The sequence below is a fragment of the Alligator sinensis genome, unplaced genomic scaffold, assembly GCF_000455745.1.
Source record: "Alligator sinensis unplaced genomic scaffold, ASM45574v1 scaffold1133_1, whole genome shotgun sequence".
NCBI classification, from domain to species: domain Eukaryota; kingdom Metazoa; phylum Chordata; order Crocodylia; family Alligatoridae; genus Alligator; species Alligator sinensis.
The window spans coordinates 37846-53247 of NW_005842285.1; the positions used below are offsets into that span (position 1 = coordinate 37846).

The 15402-nt window shown below is 40.8% G+C and overlaps 1 protein-coding gene across 2 annotated transcripts in view; it reads left to right on the forward strand.

Annotated features, from left to right (window-relative positions):
* PTPN4 (protein tyrosine phosphatase, non-receptor type 4) overlaps positions 1-15402 on the forward strand; it is a 128058-nt gene that overhangs the window by 25959 nt on the left and 86697 nt on the right. For both annotated transcript variants that reach the window (XM_025209352.1, XM_025209353.1), the window contains exons 4-8: positions 1705-1749; positions 2001-2053; positions 4390-4510; positions 7280-7367; positions 11504-11592. In XM_025209352.1, coding sequence (XP_025065137.1) covers positions 1705-1749; positions 2001-2053; positions 4390-4510; positions 7280-7367; positions 11504-11592 — 396 coding nt within the window. The remainder of the gene's footprint in view (positions 1-1704; positions 1750-2000; positions 2054-4389; positions 4511-7279; positions 7368-11503; positions 11593-15402) is intronic.

Genomic DNA, 15402 nt, shown 5'->3' on the forward strand with positions numbered 1-15402 from the left:
AGCTGACTGAGAGTAGATTCAGGCTGGACATCAGGAGGCGCTACTTCACAGTCAAGGCGGCTAGGAGCTGGAACCAACTTCCAAGGGAGGTGGTGCTGGCTCCTACCCTGGGGGTCTTCTGAAGAAGGCTAGATAACCCCAGCATCCTTTTCTGCCCATGGCAGGGGGTCAGACTTGATGCTCAGGTCCCTTCTGACCCTACAAACTATGAAACTATGAAAGTATTTTATTAATGATTTTATGCCACCAGTCAGAGCAGAATTGCAAGAAGGAAAAATGTATGATGGTATTATTATCAGGGCTTAGGATGTCCCAAAGCAGTGTTGTATACAAGAAAGCAACAGTGTTCTGTTCTGTGGAGCATTTGTTAATGGAGGCATCAGAACATAGAAAGTACAATACTATTACTGTGCTGCATTGTAAGGGATTGTTTCCAGTGGAAATAATGGGTTCTAATAACAGTAAACAGCCTCAATGCACATCGTGTGACGTTTTGCAACAAGTGTGATTTGTATCTTGTCATTATATTACTTTCTTATTGTTGTGATGGTTTTTTGTTGCAAGTGTGATTGTCCACTTTGTAATTTATATGCGTTTACTTCCATACAGTCCTGTAAATCTATTGTTTGTGCAGAGTGGGAACCTTACAAATAACTTGGTTTTTGTATATACAAATTGAGACACTTTAGAGGGCCCTGATTTTTCAGCGGTTGGATTCCTATCGCTCTGTAAAAATAAAGGGCCCTTTAAAATTACTCAAATTTGGGTGTAGGATCAAGAATACAATTAAATATCATAGACTGCCTTAGCTTTTATTTTTTAAAAACCTTCAGTTAGTGAGTAAAGGATTAAGTGAATACCAAAAAACTAATAGGCTACCTGTGCTTCGTGCAGGGGGGTTATATTTAGAGAAATCTGCTTATACAACTGTCATATAGTTTGTATTTGTCATCATCTGTTTTCTGTCACTAAATTGACTTGATTGAAAACAGTCTCCTTCTTTTCAAATGTTCATCTGCTTATTTTTCTGCTTTTTGTTCCATCAAAAGGGTAAGCAGTGGGAGAACCAGATGAACTATTGAAAACAGGCTGTCTCTTGTAAAAGTCATTTAAAATTAAAGGAAAGAATACTATTATGCAGTTTATAAACAAGTATAGAAGAAATGTTTATGGAAAACATGAAAAATTCTCAAACGCTTACAAAGTTTGGCATCCGTGTTTTTAGCTCTGACATTAAATTGCATCAGATAGTCTCAGAGTTTAAATAACCAGTGACTTCCTTTTGAAGTTGGTGAGAATTATTATTCCTTTAATACCCCTGAAAATTGGGCATGTTTTTCTTTTGGTACATAGATACAAAGTTGCATTCTTTTAGTCTTGGCAGAAAGTTAAATAGTTAATGTTCATAGTATTTTGATTTCAGCAAACAGACATTCCTACTTTCCGTATTTTCTACTTGATCTAGGAACTTGAGTATTGCTTGTTACGTGTTCCTGAAATAGAATTTAAAAGTGGAGGTTCATTTGTGAACGGATATGCTTCTTTAACCAGTGCCTCAAATTCAACTTCTAAACGTCAACATTTAGGAAGTTGCAAAATGCAAGGTTTCAAGCAGGAGCCTCGGAAGCAATTTAAGCTTCATGTTAAAATTTAATTTGAAGTATTTGTTGTCAATTTGTGATGGTATTTGTTTTGTTTTTTAAGGTACCAGTATTTTTTGCAAATTAAACAAGATATTCTTACTGGAAGGTAAGTTCTTTGTTATGACCATTTTCAGAAATAAAAAACTAAACTGCATCAATAAAATCTTAAGAGTTATAAACTATAATTTTTGCTTAAATAGAATTATTTTCTTTTGGATTTGGAACTTTATTATAAATATTTATCAATTTTTTTTTTATTGTTGGTGTCTGTGTTGTAAATGACTGTTAGATTTTTCAAAGAGAACATAATTCATATAAATATATATTTCTATTTGTTTTTATGTTTAAAAATTGTAGATTACCCTGTCCTTATAATACTGCTGCTCTTTTGGCTTCCTATGCTGTTCAGTGTAAGTATAGCACACTATATATGAGCCCATAACTACAAATTGTACCTTGCATATTTCTGGTTATTCATTGATCATTCTAGCTACCGTATGTTAATGAATTGTAATAAGTACGTTTAATGGATTTTACAATATTGTGAAATCAACACAAATATGCGGGGAGGGTTTCCCCTATCAGCAAGGGAAAGCGGCTTCTTAGCCACTTAGTGGTGTTTTTGCTGAAGTACTTGGTGCCAAGAAGTTTTACTGCTAAGTTTCCATGTTCTTCTCCATTTAATATATATTAAGAAAAAATTTCCATATACTCTAAAGTGTAATAAGTTTCTTTCTCAGGCATGACAATTGGAAGAGCTTTAGATGTTGAAATTTCTTCCTGTGAGCCTTCAAAGATGAATGGAACAGGGTGTTCTGGTGCTGTCCAGCCAGATTGTGCCATTTGCCAATTTTAGGCAAATCAGAAGGGCTATAAAGGGTTGGATCGTGAATATCTTTATGACCTTTCCTTCTTTCATCTTTTGGTGTTATAACACCTTAGTAATTCTGTGGATGAACTGAAGAAAATATTGTAAACTTAACTTTTTGAAAATCGGGAAAAGACAAAAATTGGTATTGCAGTGATTGATTTAATTCACACTATTGTGAATCTTTTTCTGAATAATTGTTTTTTTCATACATTTTTCCTGATGTATATGTAGTGGGTTAATCTGTGCAACTCTTTTTATGCCAGGTAAATAGTCCATAAGTCTTTATCCAAAAATAGGTGGTATAGCCTACAACTTTGGTTAGTAATGAAAACTTGCAAGATCATTGTGCCACTTGTCTTCCTGGATAATTTAGGTTTTGGTTTTTTTTAAATTAAATGCTATGAATTGCATTTTCTTTGAAAAAGGGCCAGGGTATCCTTGTGGATAATATTAGTACAATGATGTGCAAATCAGGTTCCATTTGTCATACGTATTTTAACCAAAGAAGCTGTTACCTTCACCAGAAAAGTAGCATGCCTGGAGACACTACTATGCATACCATGGCTGCCACTTGTGTTACGAGCTGCTGTGGCAGTAGGCCTTTGTCTAAAGTTTCCCAGGCATTGGGTGCCTTAGTCCCCCAGTAGTTTTAGGTGGGCAGCACAAGCTAACAGTCTGGCAAGGACTATGGCTTGGTTAGAAATAGAAGCTGCATTCCTAGGGATAAGATTCAGGGGCAAGAATAAATCACAGATCGTATAGTTTCTTGCATTTTCCATAGCTTTTTCATATCTGTCTGATTTTTAACATATGGTTACTGATTCCTATAATTCTCCTGATTATGTATTAAATCTTTTTGTTTTTATAACTTATTGACTGTGGGGAACATGATTTGGGAACATTTGGCCGTCATGCAGGCCTCTTTTCTGAGGAGGACTCTTGTAATTTCTGAGCATGTGCTAAATAAAAAGTGTGATTCTTTAAGCTGGCAAAATCTCTGCTAAGAGCTGGTAAAGCTGAGGCACCCTGGGTCAAAGAATTGGCCCCTTGGCACATCTCTGTTTGTTTTCATTGACTAAGCAGCAGATGGCAGAGGAGGTTTGGGGCTGAAGGACACCGCTGAGGGTGTGAGAGCACCCTGGAGTGGGTCTCAAAAGTACAGCTGACAGAATTTGTGTCAGTGTATCTAAGTACTAATTATTGTTGTTATCTTAAAGGGTATTTTTTTGCAAATTTTTCTTTGTTATAGCAGATAATAAATTTTAGATTTAAATATGCAGTAGAGGTTATTTTAGGTGTCTTAAAGCTGTAAAATATGGCTTGAAATTGTAATCAATTTCTATAAAATTTCTTATTATGTATTTCATACATTCAGCTACATGTATCTGAGCCAATAACAAATTAACAATCATTTCTATGTCCTTCTGGGGATGTTTTGGCCTAGATTGGATGTGCCATTTTTGCAAATCAAATATTCTAGAGAGCAAAATAAGCATCCTTTCTTAAGAAAGTGAGTCCTCATAATGATATGAAAGCATACAGACCAAAATTGGTTACTGAAGTATATTGCGGTAGAACTGTTGTTTAGAATTAGTCATTTTGTAGGCAGTGAACAAATGTTTATATTTGAATGTAAATATTTTCATAAACCAGCTTGCCAGGCACCCACTTGTCATACAGGTGCCTTTTTAAAACTTCTACAACAAATTAATAAGGCAATTTTTATAAGAAGAAAAGGGAAATTCAGACTTGTTCCGTCTTTCACCTGCTATAGAACTTAAGGTGGTTAACATAGTCCTAGCTCTAATTGGGCTGTAGTTGTGTTACATATGCTTGTGCTAAACAAATAATCTTTTTCCCTTTTTAATCTTTTAGCTGAACTGGGAGACTACAGTCATTCAGAAAACTTGCCAGGCTACCTCTCAGACTATTCTTTCATCCCTAGCCAGCCTCAAGACTTTGAAAAAGAAATAGCAAAATTACATCAACAGCACATGTAAGGATTTACAGAAAAAAGTCTTACTTGGTCAAATCACTTATTGCCAACTGCTGTGGTTTTATAGGAACATGCCTAAATTTCTTGTTTGAAAATTCGTTATAAATGTTTATTTACAACGCAATATTGTTACAGAAAGTTTGTATAAAACATCACTAACGCTTGGAGAGGAAGGCTCAGAATAAATGCATTTACTTTTCAACTAATTTGAAGTAGTGCTACATTTCTTTGCTAAGAACGTTTTTTGGTCATTCAGAACTGTCTGCAGAATATTTCTGGGTATGTTGCCTAGCAGAACTTTATTTTAGGCATAAATAAAGCCTTTTCTGCAATTCATCTGATTCTTTCTCTTGTGCACTTCTGTGAATCCCTACTGCACGGTTACAATGAAATGAATGCATTATATTCAGTATACATTTTCTAAGTCTTATGGTACTGAATAATTGATATAATTTCAGTTGGAGTCCTTTTTTAACGCATTTGTTTGAAATTGGGGGGTACTGACTGTTTTATAGTTTCATAGTTTCTAGGGTCGGAAGGGACCTGGGCAGATCATCTAGTCCGACCCCCTGCCATGGCAGGGAAGAGTAATGGGGTGCAACGCACCCCGCAATAAAACCCCCCAGGGTGGGAGCCTGCACCACCTCACTTGGAAGCTGGTTCCAGACCCTAGCCGCCCTGACCGTGAAGTAGCGCCTCCTGATGTCCAACTTAAACCTTCCCTCCGCCAGCTTGTGACCGTTATTCCTGGTCACTCCTGGCGGCGCTCGGGGGAACAGGGACTCCCCCAGTGCCTGTTGATCCCCCCCCTGACTAGTTTATAGCAGGCCACAAGATCCCCCCTCAGCCTTCTCTTCTGGAGGCTGAACAGGTTCAGGTCCCGTAACCTTTCCGCATAGGACCTGCCCTGCTGTCCCTTGATCATGCGAGTGGCCCTCCTCTGGACCCTCTCGATGCTGTCCACATCCCTCTTAAAGTGTGGCTCCCAGAAATGGACGCAGTACTCCAGTACGAGCTTTCAAAATTATCAATTGCTGATTGAATCCATATTGTTTAGATTCAATCAAGCATGTTGTAAATTAAATTACCGTTAAGGAAAAATAAACAATTTGGGTTTGGTAATAATGCAAACACTAAAACGTAGGATAAGCCGTGGGAAAAGCAGATATTCTTTTTGTCCTAAATACAGATGGCCACAAGTGTTTCTAGGTTTTTTTCACTAATACTCCATTTGCAGACACTTACACGATGCAGTAATATATGTGCCTTAGAGTCTGTATCTGTGTGTACTATATCCCTACGTCACACCTTTTTAAAAGTTATGCCTCTATACAGAAAAAAATAAGTAACAGGGCTGCAAGCTTGCACATCATATGTGGTGACTAATCAAAGCAGCAGTTTTTTACTTGGTCGATAACCACTTCTGTTAACCTCTTTCTTCCACAGGTGTACTGCCCATTTCCCTTTCTAAGACCCCTGCCAGATGTGCAGGGAAAACCATGATAGGATCTAATGCACAATCCATATGCATGGCAGGAGGCATGATTGTAGGATCGATGGTTAGATCCCATTGTGCCTTATTGTCATCGCAGGGGGTGCCTGGGCTCCCCTTGCACCAGCAAGTAGCAAGCTCCTGCATCTGGGAGCCCCTCAGCTGATGGGGGTTGACCATGCTCTCTTGTGGCCAGGAGCCTTGACAGCTGCCAGGGCTCCAAGCCATGAGAGTGCATGGCACGCCCCTGTGGGTGAGAGCCTGGATCAGTTAATGGGGCTCCCGGCTGCAGGAGTGCACCGGGCCCCACATTCAGTTAATGGCATGATAGGAACCAGCCACAAAGTTGTAATACATCAGGGGTCTGCAACTCTCAGCCTGTGTGCCAGAGTGTGGCACATGAAGCCATTTTGCCTGGCATATCACAACTGGCCCAGCTCTGAGCAGCTGCCACTGGCCACAGAGTCTGGAGCTTGCAGCAGGCAGCCAGTAGGCTGCAAGCCACCTGGGCTGTGTGGCCAGCAGCCAGGAGGCTGCAAACAGCTGCACCGGGGTCTGGAGCCTTGGCACCAGCTCTGTGGCAGAGGTGGTGGCTGCATGTAAGCTGATGGGGATGGGACTGGGGCAGCACAGCCCTGGCCCCTCCCCTACCCAGAGGCATGCATGCACCCACTGCCAGCAACAAGGATCGCTGTATGCATGAGAAGTCACCCAGACCTTCGATGCATATGCCTAGGCAGAAGGATGGAGGAATGGAGACTTTCCATCCCCACTTTAGGGCAATACAGAGGCCAGACATTTGGTGCTGCCATAGCTGGAGTTGTATAAGCATCTGGAAATCAAACCCAGTTCTCCCGTGTGGCAGGCAAGGCTTCTACCACTGAACCACAGGGGACTCTACATAGTAGGGTGGAACAGAAGTAACTGTTCTTCTACCAGACATTTAGCATAGGCTGGGACTTGGGAAGGGAATTTTGTGCCAAAAAGCTTGTTTTAACGTTTTTTCCAACTATAAGGTTAGTCCAATAAAAGATATTATCAAATAAATAATGCTTCTTACATGTTCCATGGGCTGTCATAGCTATTACAACACTGCTGCAGTATAGAGTCTAATCAGGTGTTTCTCTGTTTACCAAATTACTGTGGTGCAATAATGTATGTAAATGAGTAGAGAATTGAGAAGGCAGATAAAAACAGTTGAATTAAGGTATTAGTATCTGGATTAATTAAAGGTTCTGGGCATTTTATGCATATTTAACTCATTTCTCTCATTATAGAGGCTTGTCTCCTGCAGAAGCAGAGTTCAATTATCTCAATACGGCACGTACCTTAGAACTCTATGGAGTTGAGTTGCACTATGCAAGGGTAAGTTTGAATGAACTGGTACTGTAATATAAAGGTAGAGAATCGTTTGCGATTTTGGAAGAACAATTTTTAAGATGTCCTTAACTTTTGTGCTACCATTGCTATTTTAAAAGTATGTCAGAGGTCAAAGTTGAGAGAGGTACTTTAATTGTTTGCTTAACTTTGGGTTAAACAGGTTTGAGTAGCTTGAATTTACTTTCTTAGGATTTTCCATGTTTTTAAATTGAGGTAAATGTTTAAATACCTTTTTCAAATCTGGGCACGAATAAGGTGAACATTAAGTTAATTATTTGCCCCTATGTTGCACGATAGTGCTTTATCTGAGGTACCTTTGGACTTGAGAGAATTACTGGCTGCTAAGATGGTCTGATTTGCTTCCTTGTTCAAGTGATGGGAAGTTTTCTCATCTATTGTGCACTATAAATGAAAAAGGGCATCATTATTTTGGTTCTTGTTAGAATGCTCCTAAGTGGGCCACTCCTAAGAACAATTTTCTCTTCCATTTCCTGAAATCCTCCCAAGCACAGATTTACTTCTTGCTGAAAACACTAATCTTTAGCAGCCTGGACACTTCAAAATACATCATATGCTATGATCTGGAATCTAATTCTAAATACAGAACATTTCTAAATAACATTTTGAGTAGTCATGTTTAATAATGTATGAAGTAGTCCACCCCATTTTTGCTTATTCTAGATAAATGTATTTGATAGGATCAAGTGATGGTTCTGCAACATTTAGGGTGCAGAGTTATTGTTAGAGAAAACTAAAATAGCAGGAATCTTGTTTGTGGAAGAATTTCCTGCCTCCAAATACTGGCATAGCCACTTGGTTTTAGATAAGAGCATAAGTTGCTAGTTGATATCAGACTGACTCAGTAACAACCATACTGCTTAACTTGTGGTTCATACTTATGTGTGAATGTCTAATAAGTTTACTTTAAGTAATTTCCACTGCTCTAAAAGCTTCAAAAATGATGCTCTTTTACAAATCTGTTTAAACAAATCTATAAAGCTGAATATATAGTTAACTTGGTAGTTCTAATATAGTTTCAATTATTCTGCATGAAATTTAAAAAAATAAAACCAGGTGTTTCTGGGTATAATTGAGAGAGAGCCTGATTCTTCTATAGCAAAAATTACCTCAGTTTTATCTCAACTCTAGTTTCCCTGGAAAAATAATTGAATGTGTACATACTCAAAAGCCCACAGAACCCTCTACTCTGCCACAAAAGTTACTCCACTTTTGCTGGCACTTGTCAACTAGCTGAAGGTGTTTGGAGACACTCCTATGCTTTCAGCCATCTGCTTTGATCCCTTACTTAGCTCAAGCCCTTCTGGAGTGCATAATTTCATAGATGTAGGGTCGGAAGGGACCTAAGTAGATCATCAAGTCTGACCCCCTGCCCTGGGCAGGAATGAATACTGGGCTTATATGACCCCTGGTAGGTTTGAGCTGATATGACCCCAGCTAGGTAATTATCAAGCCTCCTCTTAAAGACCCCCAGGGTAGGAGCCAGTACCACTTCTCTTGGAAGTTGGTTCCGGCTCCTAGCCGCCCTGACTGTGAAGTAGCGCCTTCTAATGTCCAGCCTGAATCTACTCTCAAACTTATGGCCGTTATTCCTTGTTACTCTGGTAGGCGCTCGGGGGGAACAGGGTCTCGCCCATTTCCCACTGGTCGCCCCTAGTAAGTTTGTAGATGGCCACCAGGTCCCCTCTCAGCCTTCTCCTGTGAAGACTGAACGGGTTCAGGTCCTGTAGCCTCTCCTCTTAGGGCCTGCCCTGCTGCCCCCTGATCATGCGGGTGGCCCTCCTCTGGACCCCCTCGATGCTGGCCACATCCATCCTGAAGTGCGGCGCCCAGAACTGGACTCAGAACTCCAGCTGTGATCTGACCGGTGTCGCATAGAGGGGGAGGATCACCTCCTTGGACCTGCTCATGATGCATCTTTGGATGCATGACAAGGTGCAGTTAGCCTTACTGACTGCGTCCTCACACTGGCGGCCCATGTTCATTTTGGAATTGATAATGACTCCAAGATCTCTTTCTGTCACTGCTCTTATGAGAAGGGAACTCCCCCAGCCTATAGGTATGCTGATGGTTCTTACTGCCCAAGTGCAGCACCGTGCACTTGCCACTACTGAATCCCATCCTGTTCTCATCCGCCCACCCCTGTAACCTGTCCAGGTTCAGTTGTATCCTGTTCCTCCCTTCTAGTGTGCCACCTTGCCCCAAATCTTGCTTTTCACCCTCTCGTCCAAGTCGCTGATGAAGAAATTGAACAGTGCGGGCCCGAGGACCAAGCCCTGGGGGACTTCCCTGCCCACGTCCCTCCAGGTTGAATAAGACCCGTCCACCACCACTTTCTGGGTGCAACCCGTCAGCCAATTTGCGATCCATCTGACTGTGTAGGCATCAGTGCCACAGTCACCTAGCTTTTTAATGAGAATGGAGTGGGAAACGGTGTCAAAGGCCTTCCTGAAGTCCAGAAAGACTACATCCACGACACCTACGTCCAGTGATTTTGTGACCTGATGGTAGAAGGCAATCGGGTTGGTTTGACAGGACCTGCCCCTAAGGAACCCATGCTGGTTGCCCCTGAGCATCATCTCCCCTGCTGGTCCTTCCCCAATGTGCTCCTGGATAATTTTCTTAAAGAGCTCCATGAGCCAGAGCACCATGAATGCTCATAAAGCCATGCCAGGGGGCTTGCGATGACCCCTGCAAATTCGCTCAGTGCCCTGGGGTGGAGAGCATCTGAACCTGCTGATTTGAACACGTCCAACCCCTCCAGCAGTTTCCTAACTCGGTCCTCCCTGATCTTAGGCCTGGCGGAGTCTCTCCTGAGTCCGTCCTGAATCCTGGTGGGGGAGATGTCCCGGCCCCTGCACAAAAAAATAGAGGCAAAGAATTTGTTAAAAAGGTCTGCGTTTTCCTCTGGTGCAACCACCAGATTGCCAAGCGTAGCCTTCTTCATACTCCCTGTGTATTTAAAATAGGACTTTTTGTTGTCCTTCATCCTTGATGCAAGCCCTAGTTCCGTATCTGCTTTAGCTTTCCTAACAACCGCCCTGCAGACCTGAGTGATGGAGGTGCAATTTGTGCTCTGACAACATAGCTGCTATAGCGGACCCATATGAGTCTCTGAGAGGTGCACAGAAATTCAGGCAGCGGGGGTGGGGGGGGGCAGTTTAGTATAGATATTACCTAAGGATTATAGTATGCTTATGAAACAGACTATAGGAATGTGCAGTTTCCCATTTGAGCCTGCCATGTTTGATCTTCCTCTTGAATTGTTACTTTTCAGAAATAGAATTCTACTCATTTTTATGCATGCACATAGGTAATCTTTAGTTTGACAGAAATACAAAAAAGTTGGAATTATGAATATAGTGAGACCAAAAGCTGAGATGCAAGTAGAAAGTATCTGTAAAAACTTGAAAATGATAAATTGGAACTTGATGTTAAATGGAGTAGAAAGACAAAAGAGGGATTTGGCAAAATTGGAGTGGCATTATTTTGGTTGCCAGATGCTGAATGTATTGGGGTAGGTATAGACTAGAGGCAGGGAAAGGGTTACTGTATGTCAGTGGTTTTCAACCTTTTTTCATTAGTGGACCTCTGAAATATTTCAAGTGGAGGTGCGGACCCTTCGGAAATTTTGTGTGGAGGTGCCGCCCCCCCCCCCCTTGAATTGTACATGTGGGTATTCATATACTTTTGATCATAGTTATCTTTTGCGGACCCCTTAGGCATGCTCTGCCAACTCCCAGGGGTCTGCGGACCACAGGTGGGACACCACTGCTCTAGACTAAGCACCTGGGACAGAGAACAGGTGGAAAGAAGGATGTGACTTGTAACTTTGAGGTCATTATCTCCTAAAAATTGAATGTAAAATGGGGGTAAACTTGCAGCTGAGGTTAAATGGACCTCTTCCATTAAATCCTTGCTCATATCAGGCAAAATCAATCCCTTTAGATTCCTTAAGATACAACTTTTATGTTTGATGTATGTGTACGTGCACACGCATGAGAGAGGGGGAGATATGAATGGCAGAGTATGCATGTAGAGAGAGTTTCTTACAATATTAATTTTCCTGTGTTAAATCATGATTCCTTTGTTTTCTTTTAAAGGATCAAAGTAACAATGAAATTATGATTGGAGTGATGTCAGGAGGAATACTAATTTATAAGAACAGGGTACGAATCAACACTTTTCCATGGTAAGGAAGACAATTTTCAGCAAATTCTTTTGCACTTATTATTTTAACGTTTAAAAAAAAAATAGCTTCATGCTAAAAAGTGTCTGGAAATTATTCAGTCTTAGTAGTTCAAATGGGAGAGATTCACTTTGCATACTTTTCAGTGGATGTTATGAACACTGGTTTTCATTCTGGAAATCTTCAGGCTGTACTGCTTGAATGATTTCAGTGCACAACATGGTTTAACTGCAGTGTTGCTGCAAGAATTTGGAACCTTATTTTATGTTTTAATGAAATTACACAGCCAGGGTGAACGTCACGGGAGTTATAATACAGTTCTAGCTCAGAATCCTTAAAAGGGATGGTTTGGCATGTTGGCAGAACTTAGAAATCTAGTTTTGATCAATAGGATGAATGATTGATTTATCTGGGGTTTTTCTTCTGTAGTTTAATTGCACTGACAGTATTAAATGTATATTACTGGTTGAGTGCAGGATGTGAAAACAGAGGAGGTGGTATATTCAGTAGCACCATCTCCCTTCATACATACAGTGATTTTTACTTCATGTTCAAGTTAAAGTAAAAGGATTTGAGGAAAATGTGATATTTTTTCCCCTTAAGTGTATTGTAGTTTAAAAAGTTAGACTATTGGGTTTTACATAGAAATTGCCATATTTCAGTGGTGTTCAGCGTAATTCATACTAAACCGTCCTCCCAAGAACTGCCCTAACACATGTAAAAGCAAAAGTGATCGTGAAGCTCAAGTTTGTCAGTAGCCTTAAAGAAAGAGATCATTTTGCTCAGAAATAACTTAGTTGGCTTTCTCTGCCTGTTTAGAGTTCATTCTGGCAGTCTCCTTTATTGCATGTTTACTTTATAAAACTTGAGTGGGCTATGTGAGCCAGACCGCAGTTGTCATGAAAATGAATGACAAACTCTGTTCCCCACAAGATAATAAGTAGGTTAATGCTTTGCCTGTTGGTTGATTTATTTGCTCTGGGTGAGTTGATAGATTTTCAAAAAGTTGGTCTAAATCCTTGTTCATTTGAGCTCAACTTACCCTGATAGAAAAGTCTTCTCTAGGCAAAAACCAAGGATATACCAAATAAAGATGTGTTTAAAGGAATAACAGAACAGAATGCTGATTTTTATTTTCTCAGATTGACAAAGATTTTTTAGGTAGCATGATTCATTCAAGTAGATAGAAGCTGGGACGAGAGAAAATTTAGAATTACATTATAACAGGATCACATAAGACAGCGTGTTCATGCTGGAAGCGTACATGCAAAGGGGCATATAGTACTTGGTATAAGCCACAGTGAGATTGTAACCATGTCTGGGCCCTGAGGGCAGCTGTGGCACCTCTAGTGGCATCACTGATCCTGCCTCCTGCTTGGACTTCTGGGTACCACCCTGCTGCCTCCCCTGACGTGTCTTTGGAATAGAAATGGTGGGAGGCAGAGGGGCTTCCTCAGGCACATCCCTCTCTTTTCCTAGGTTCAGTTCACCAGACTGGCCTGCCCTTCTTATTCATAGCCTCTCAGATAGGCTCACTCATTAGCCTTTGGGCTTCTGGTGGCCTGCTGTCAGGTTCTGGGAGGGCTTTGGGGCTGCCTTCCTGACCAGCCTCTTCCAAGTCTACAGTTTTTCACAGGCTTTTCCATTAGCCCATTCATTGATTGTTTCTGTACCACCACTGACACTAACTACGGCCTCCACCTCCCCGTTAGCTGCTCTCAAGCCTCCGGCTACAAGCTCAAACAACAGAATACCACTTAGCTCCGCGCAGGCCTTTCAGCAGAGCTCTTCCCTGTCCAGGGATCAGGGCCAGACTCTCTCCAGCTCTGGAGCTCTATGTATATCCCCTGCCTGGCTCCACCCCTTCCAGTCAGCAGGCCTGGCCCACCACATTGGGCACAGGAGTTGCTAATTACTGCATCAGCCCTCTAGTGTGCCGCTGTCTGCAGTTAGCAGGCTGGCTCTGCTTATTGGGGTTTGCAGCCTAAAGGTGTATAGCCCCGTACCTCTGCTGCCTGCCTGCCCAGTCACAGGGAGGGGAGCCTGTTTCAGTGATGTACTTCTGCATGCATGAAAATAGGTTTTCTTTTTGGAGCTCTTAAAATTTGGAGCTCTACTTGTGAGTCCTAAGCACTCGTGAAAATTTGTTCCATTTTTAGGTCTTCTAATTGGGCACCAATGCATGTGCCAATGCCCGTTCCGATGCGTTCTAATTGAACGCTCCAGCAGCCTTAGCGTCACGTGTATTCAGTGACCCTTGTTTCAAAATGGTGGCAGGGGCGCTTTAAAGCTCGTCAAATGAGCTTTAGTTAAAGGGCCCCACCACCATTTTAAAGCATGGCATTCTGAATACATGAGATATTGTACGCGTTTTTAATTAGAGTGGCTCCCAAGAGCTGCTCTAATTAGCCCCCTCTCCCTCCCACCCCGGAGCATGTGTAAAGATGCCCATTCAGTTTCTTAAATGACAGTAAAAGCTTAAAGGACAACTGTAAGAGATTTTTTACTCATTAAAGTTAATTGTCACAGAAATGCTTTGTGTTGAATCTATCCCAGGTGTACTCTCCTGGGAGCTGTTGTATTGTTCAGACAAAGCAGATAGAAAGGGTAATTATAAGATGCTAGTCTACAAGTCAAATGACTTATGTTCACTTCCTTTCTTCTCCATAGATTTCTTATGTGAATTTGGTTGAGGCATTTAATCTCTCTGTAGCTTACTTCTTTGTCTCTAAAATGAGAAGAGTAATGCCTCCCTGCTTACCAGATTGGTGTGAGGATAGATGCGTTTATACATTATTTTAGTGGGGACCATATAGTATAGAATTGGGCCCGAAGGCACATGCTTTTGAATAATGTATTTCCACCTATGGTGGTATTATGCTTGGTAGTTTCTTTGCCTGTTTTTGGTGATAGCTATAACTCTGAAAAGTGAAATAACTTGTATAACAATTATGTGAAGATGATGTCATGTCCATAGTAAGTGAATTTTTTACAATAAATTAAAGGGAAGGTTTTTAGTATTTCTTGGCAACTTTCTGATTTAGGGACAATTGTACCCTTTTATTCACACTTACTGGTAGGGCAGCCCTACACTGAAACTGTTTAATAAATGTAACAGTGATACATTCTTATCGCAATAGAACGACACAGCAAAGCATTTGTCATTTTTTTCAGTCTGTTGGTGAGACAGCTAGTGCCAGATTTGAGTCCTATGTTTTCATAAATGCTTTTTTGCCCTTTTTCGTAGATCAGATTACTTCTCATTCTACCTCACAGTTACCTTTTCCATGGAGTTGTGAACTTCTTATCCATTAGAATAGAGTTTAAAGCAACTTTTTAGGATCTATTTATGAAAGCCAAAGCCATTTTATTATAAATGGCTTATATGGTAGTGGATTGCATAGACGTTTTACACTTTGGCAGATTGATTCAGTATTTCAGAAGGAGATAAATTGTACATCTATTGGTAAAAGTCCAACACCTGAACTGGAGCCAGGCTGTTAATATTCATTGGAAGACTGAGTTATAAATTGCTTACTTGTAGTTGACTTCAGCCTTCTGTAGTGTTTATTTTCAGTTTTAGTTTTAAATTTTAAAAGATGAATAACCTTTGTTTGACCTTGAGATTTTACAATCTAAGGAGAGAAATGCAATGAATACCTGTACAGGAGAAAGAGAGAGAAGTAGGGGATAACTTAACATTTAGTGTAGCAAGTGGTGGTTTTGATTCAGTACAGATAGATTCTGGAGGCAGTAGTAAATAGATGCCCTCTTCCATGCTAGGACTTTTATTTTAAATTGTTTTTAGTTTTT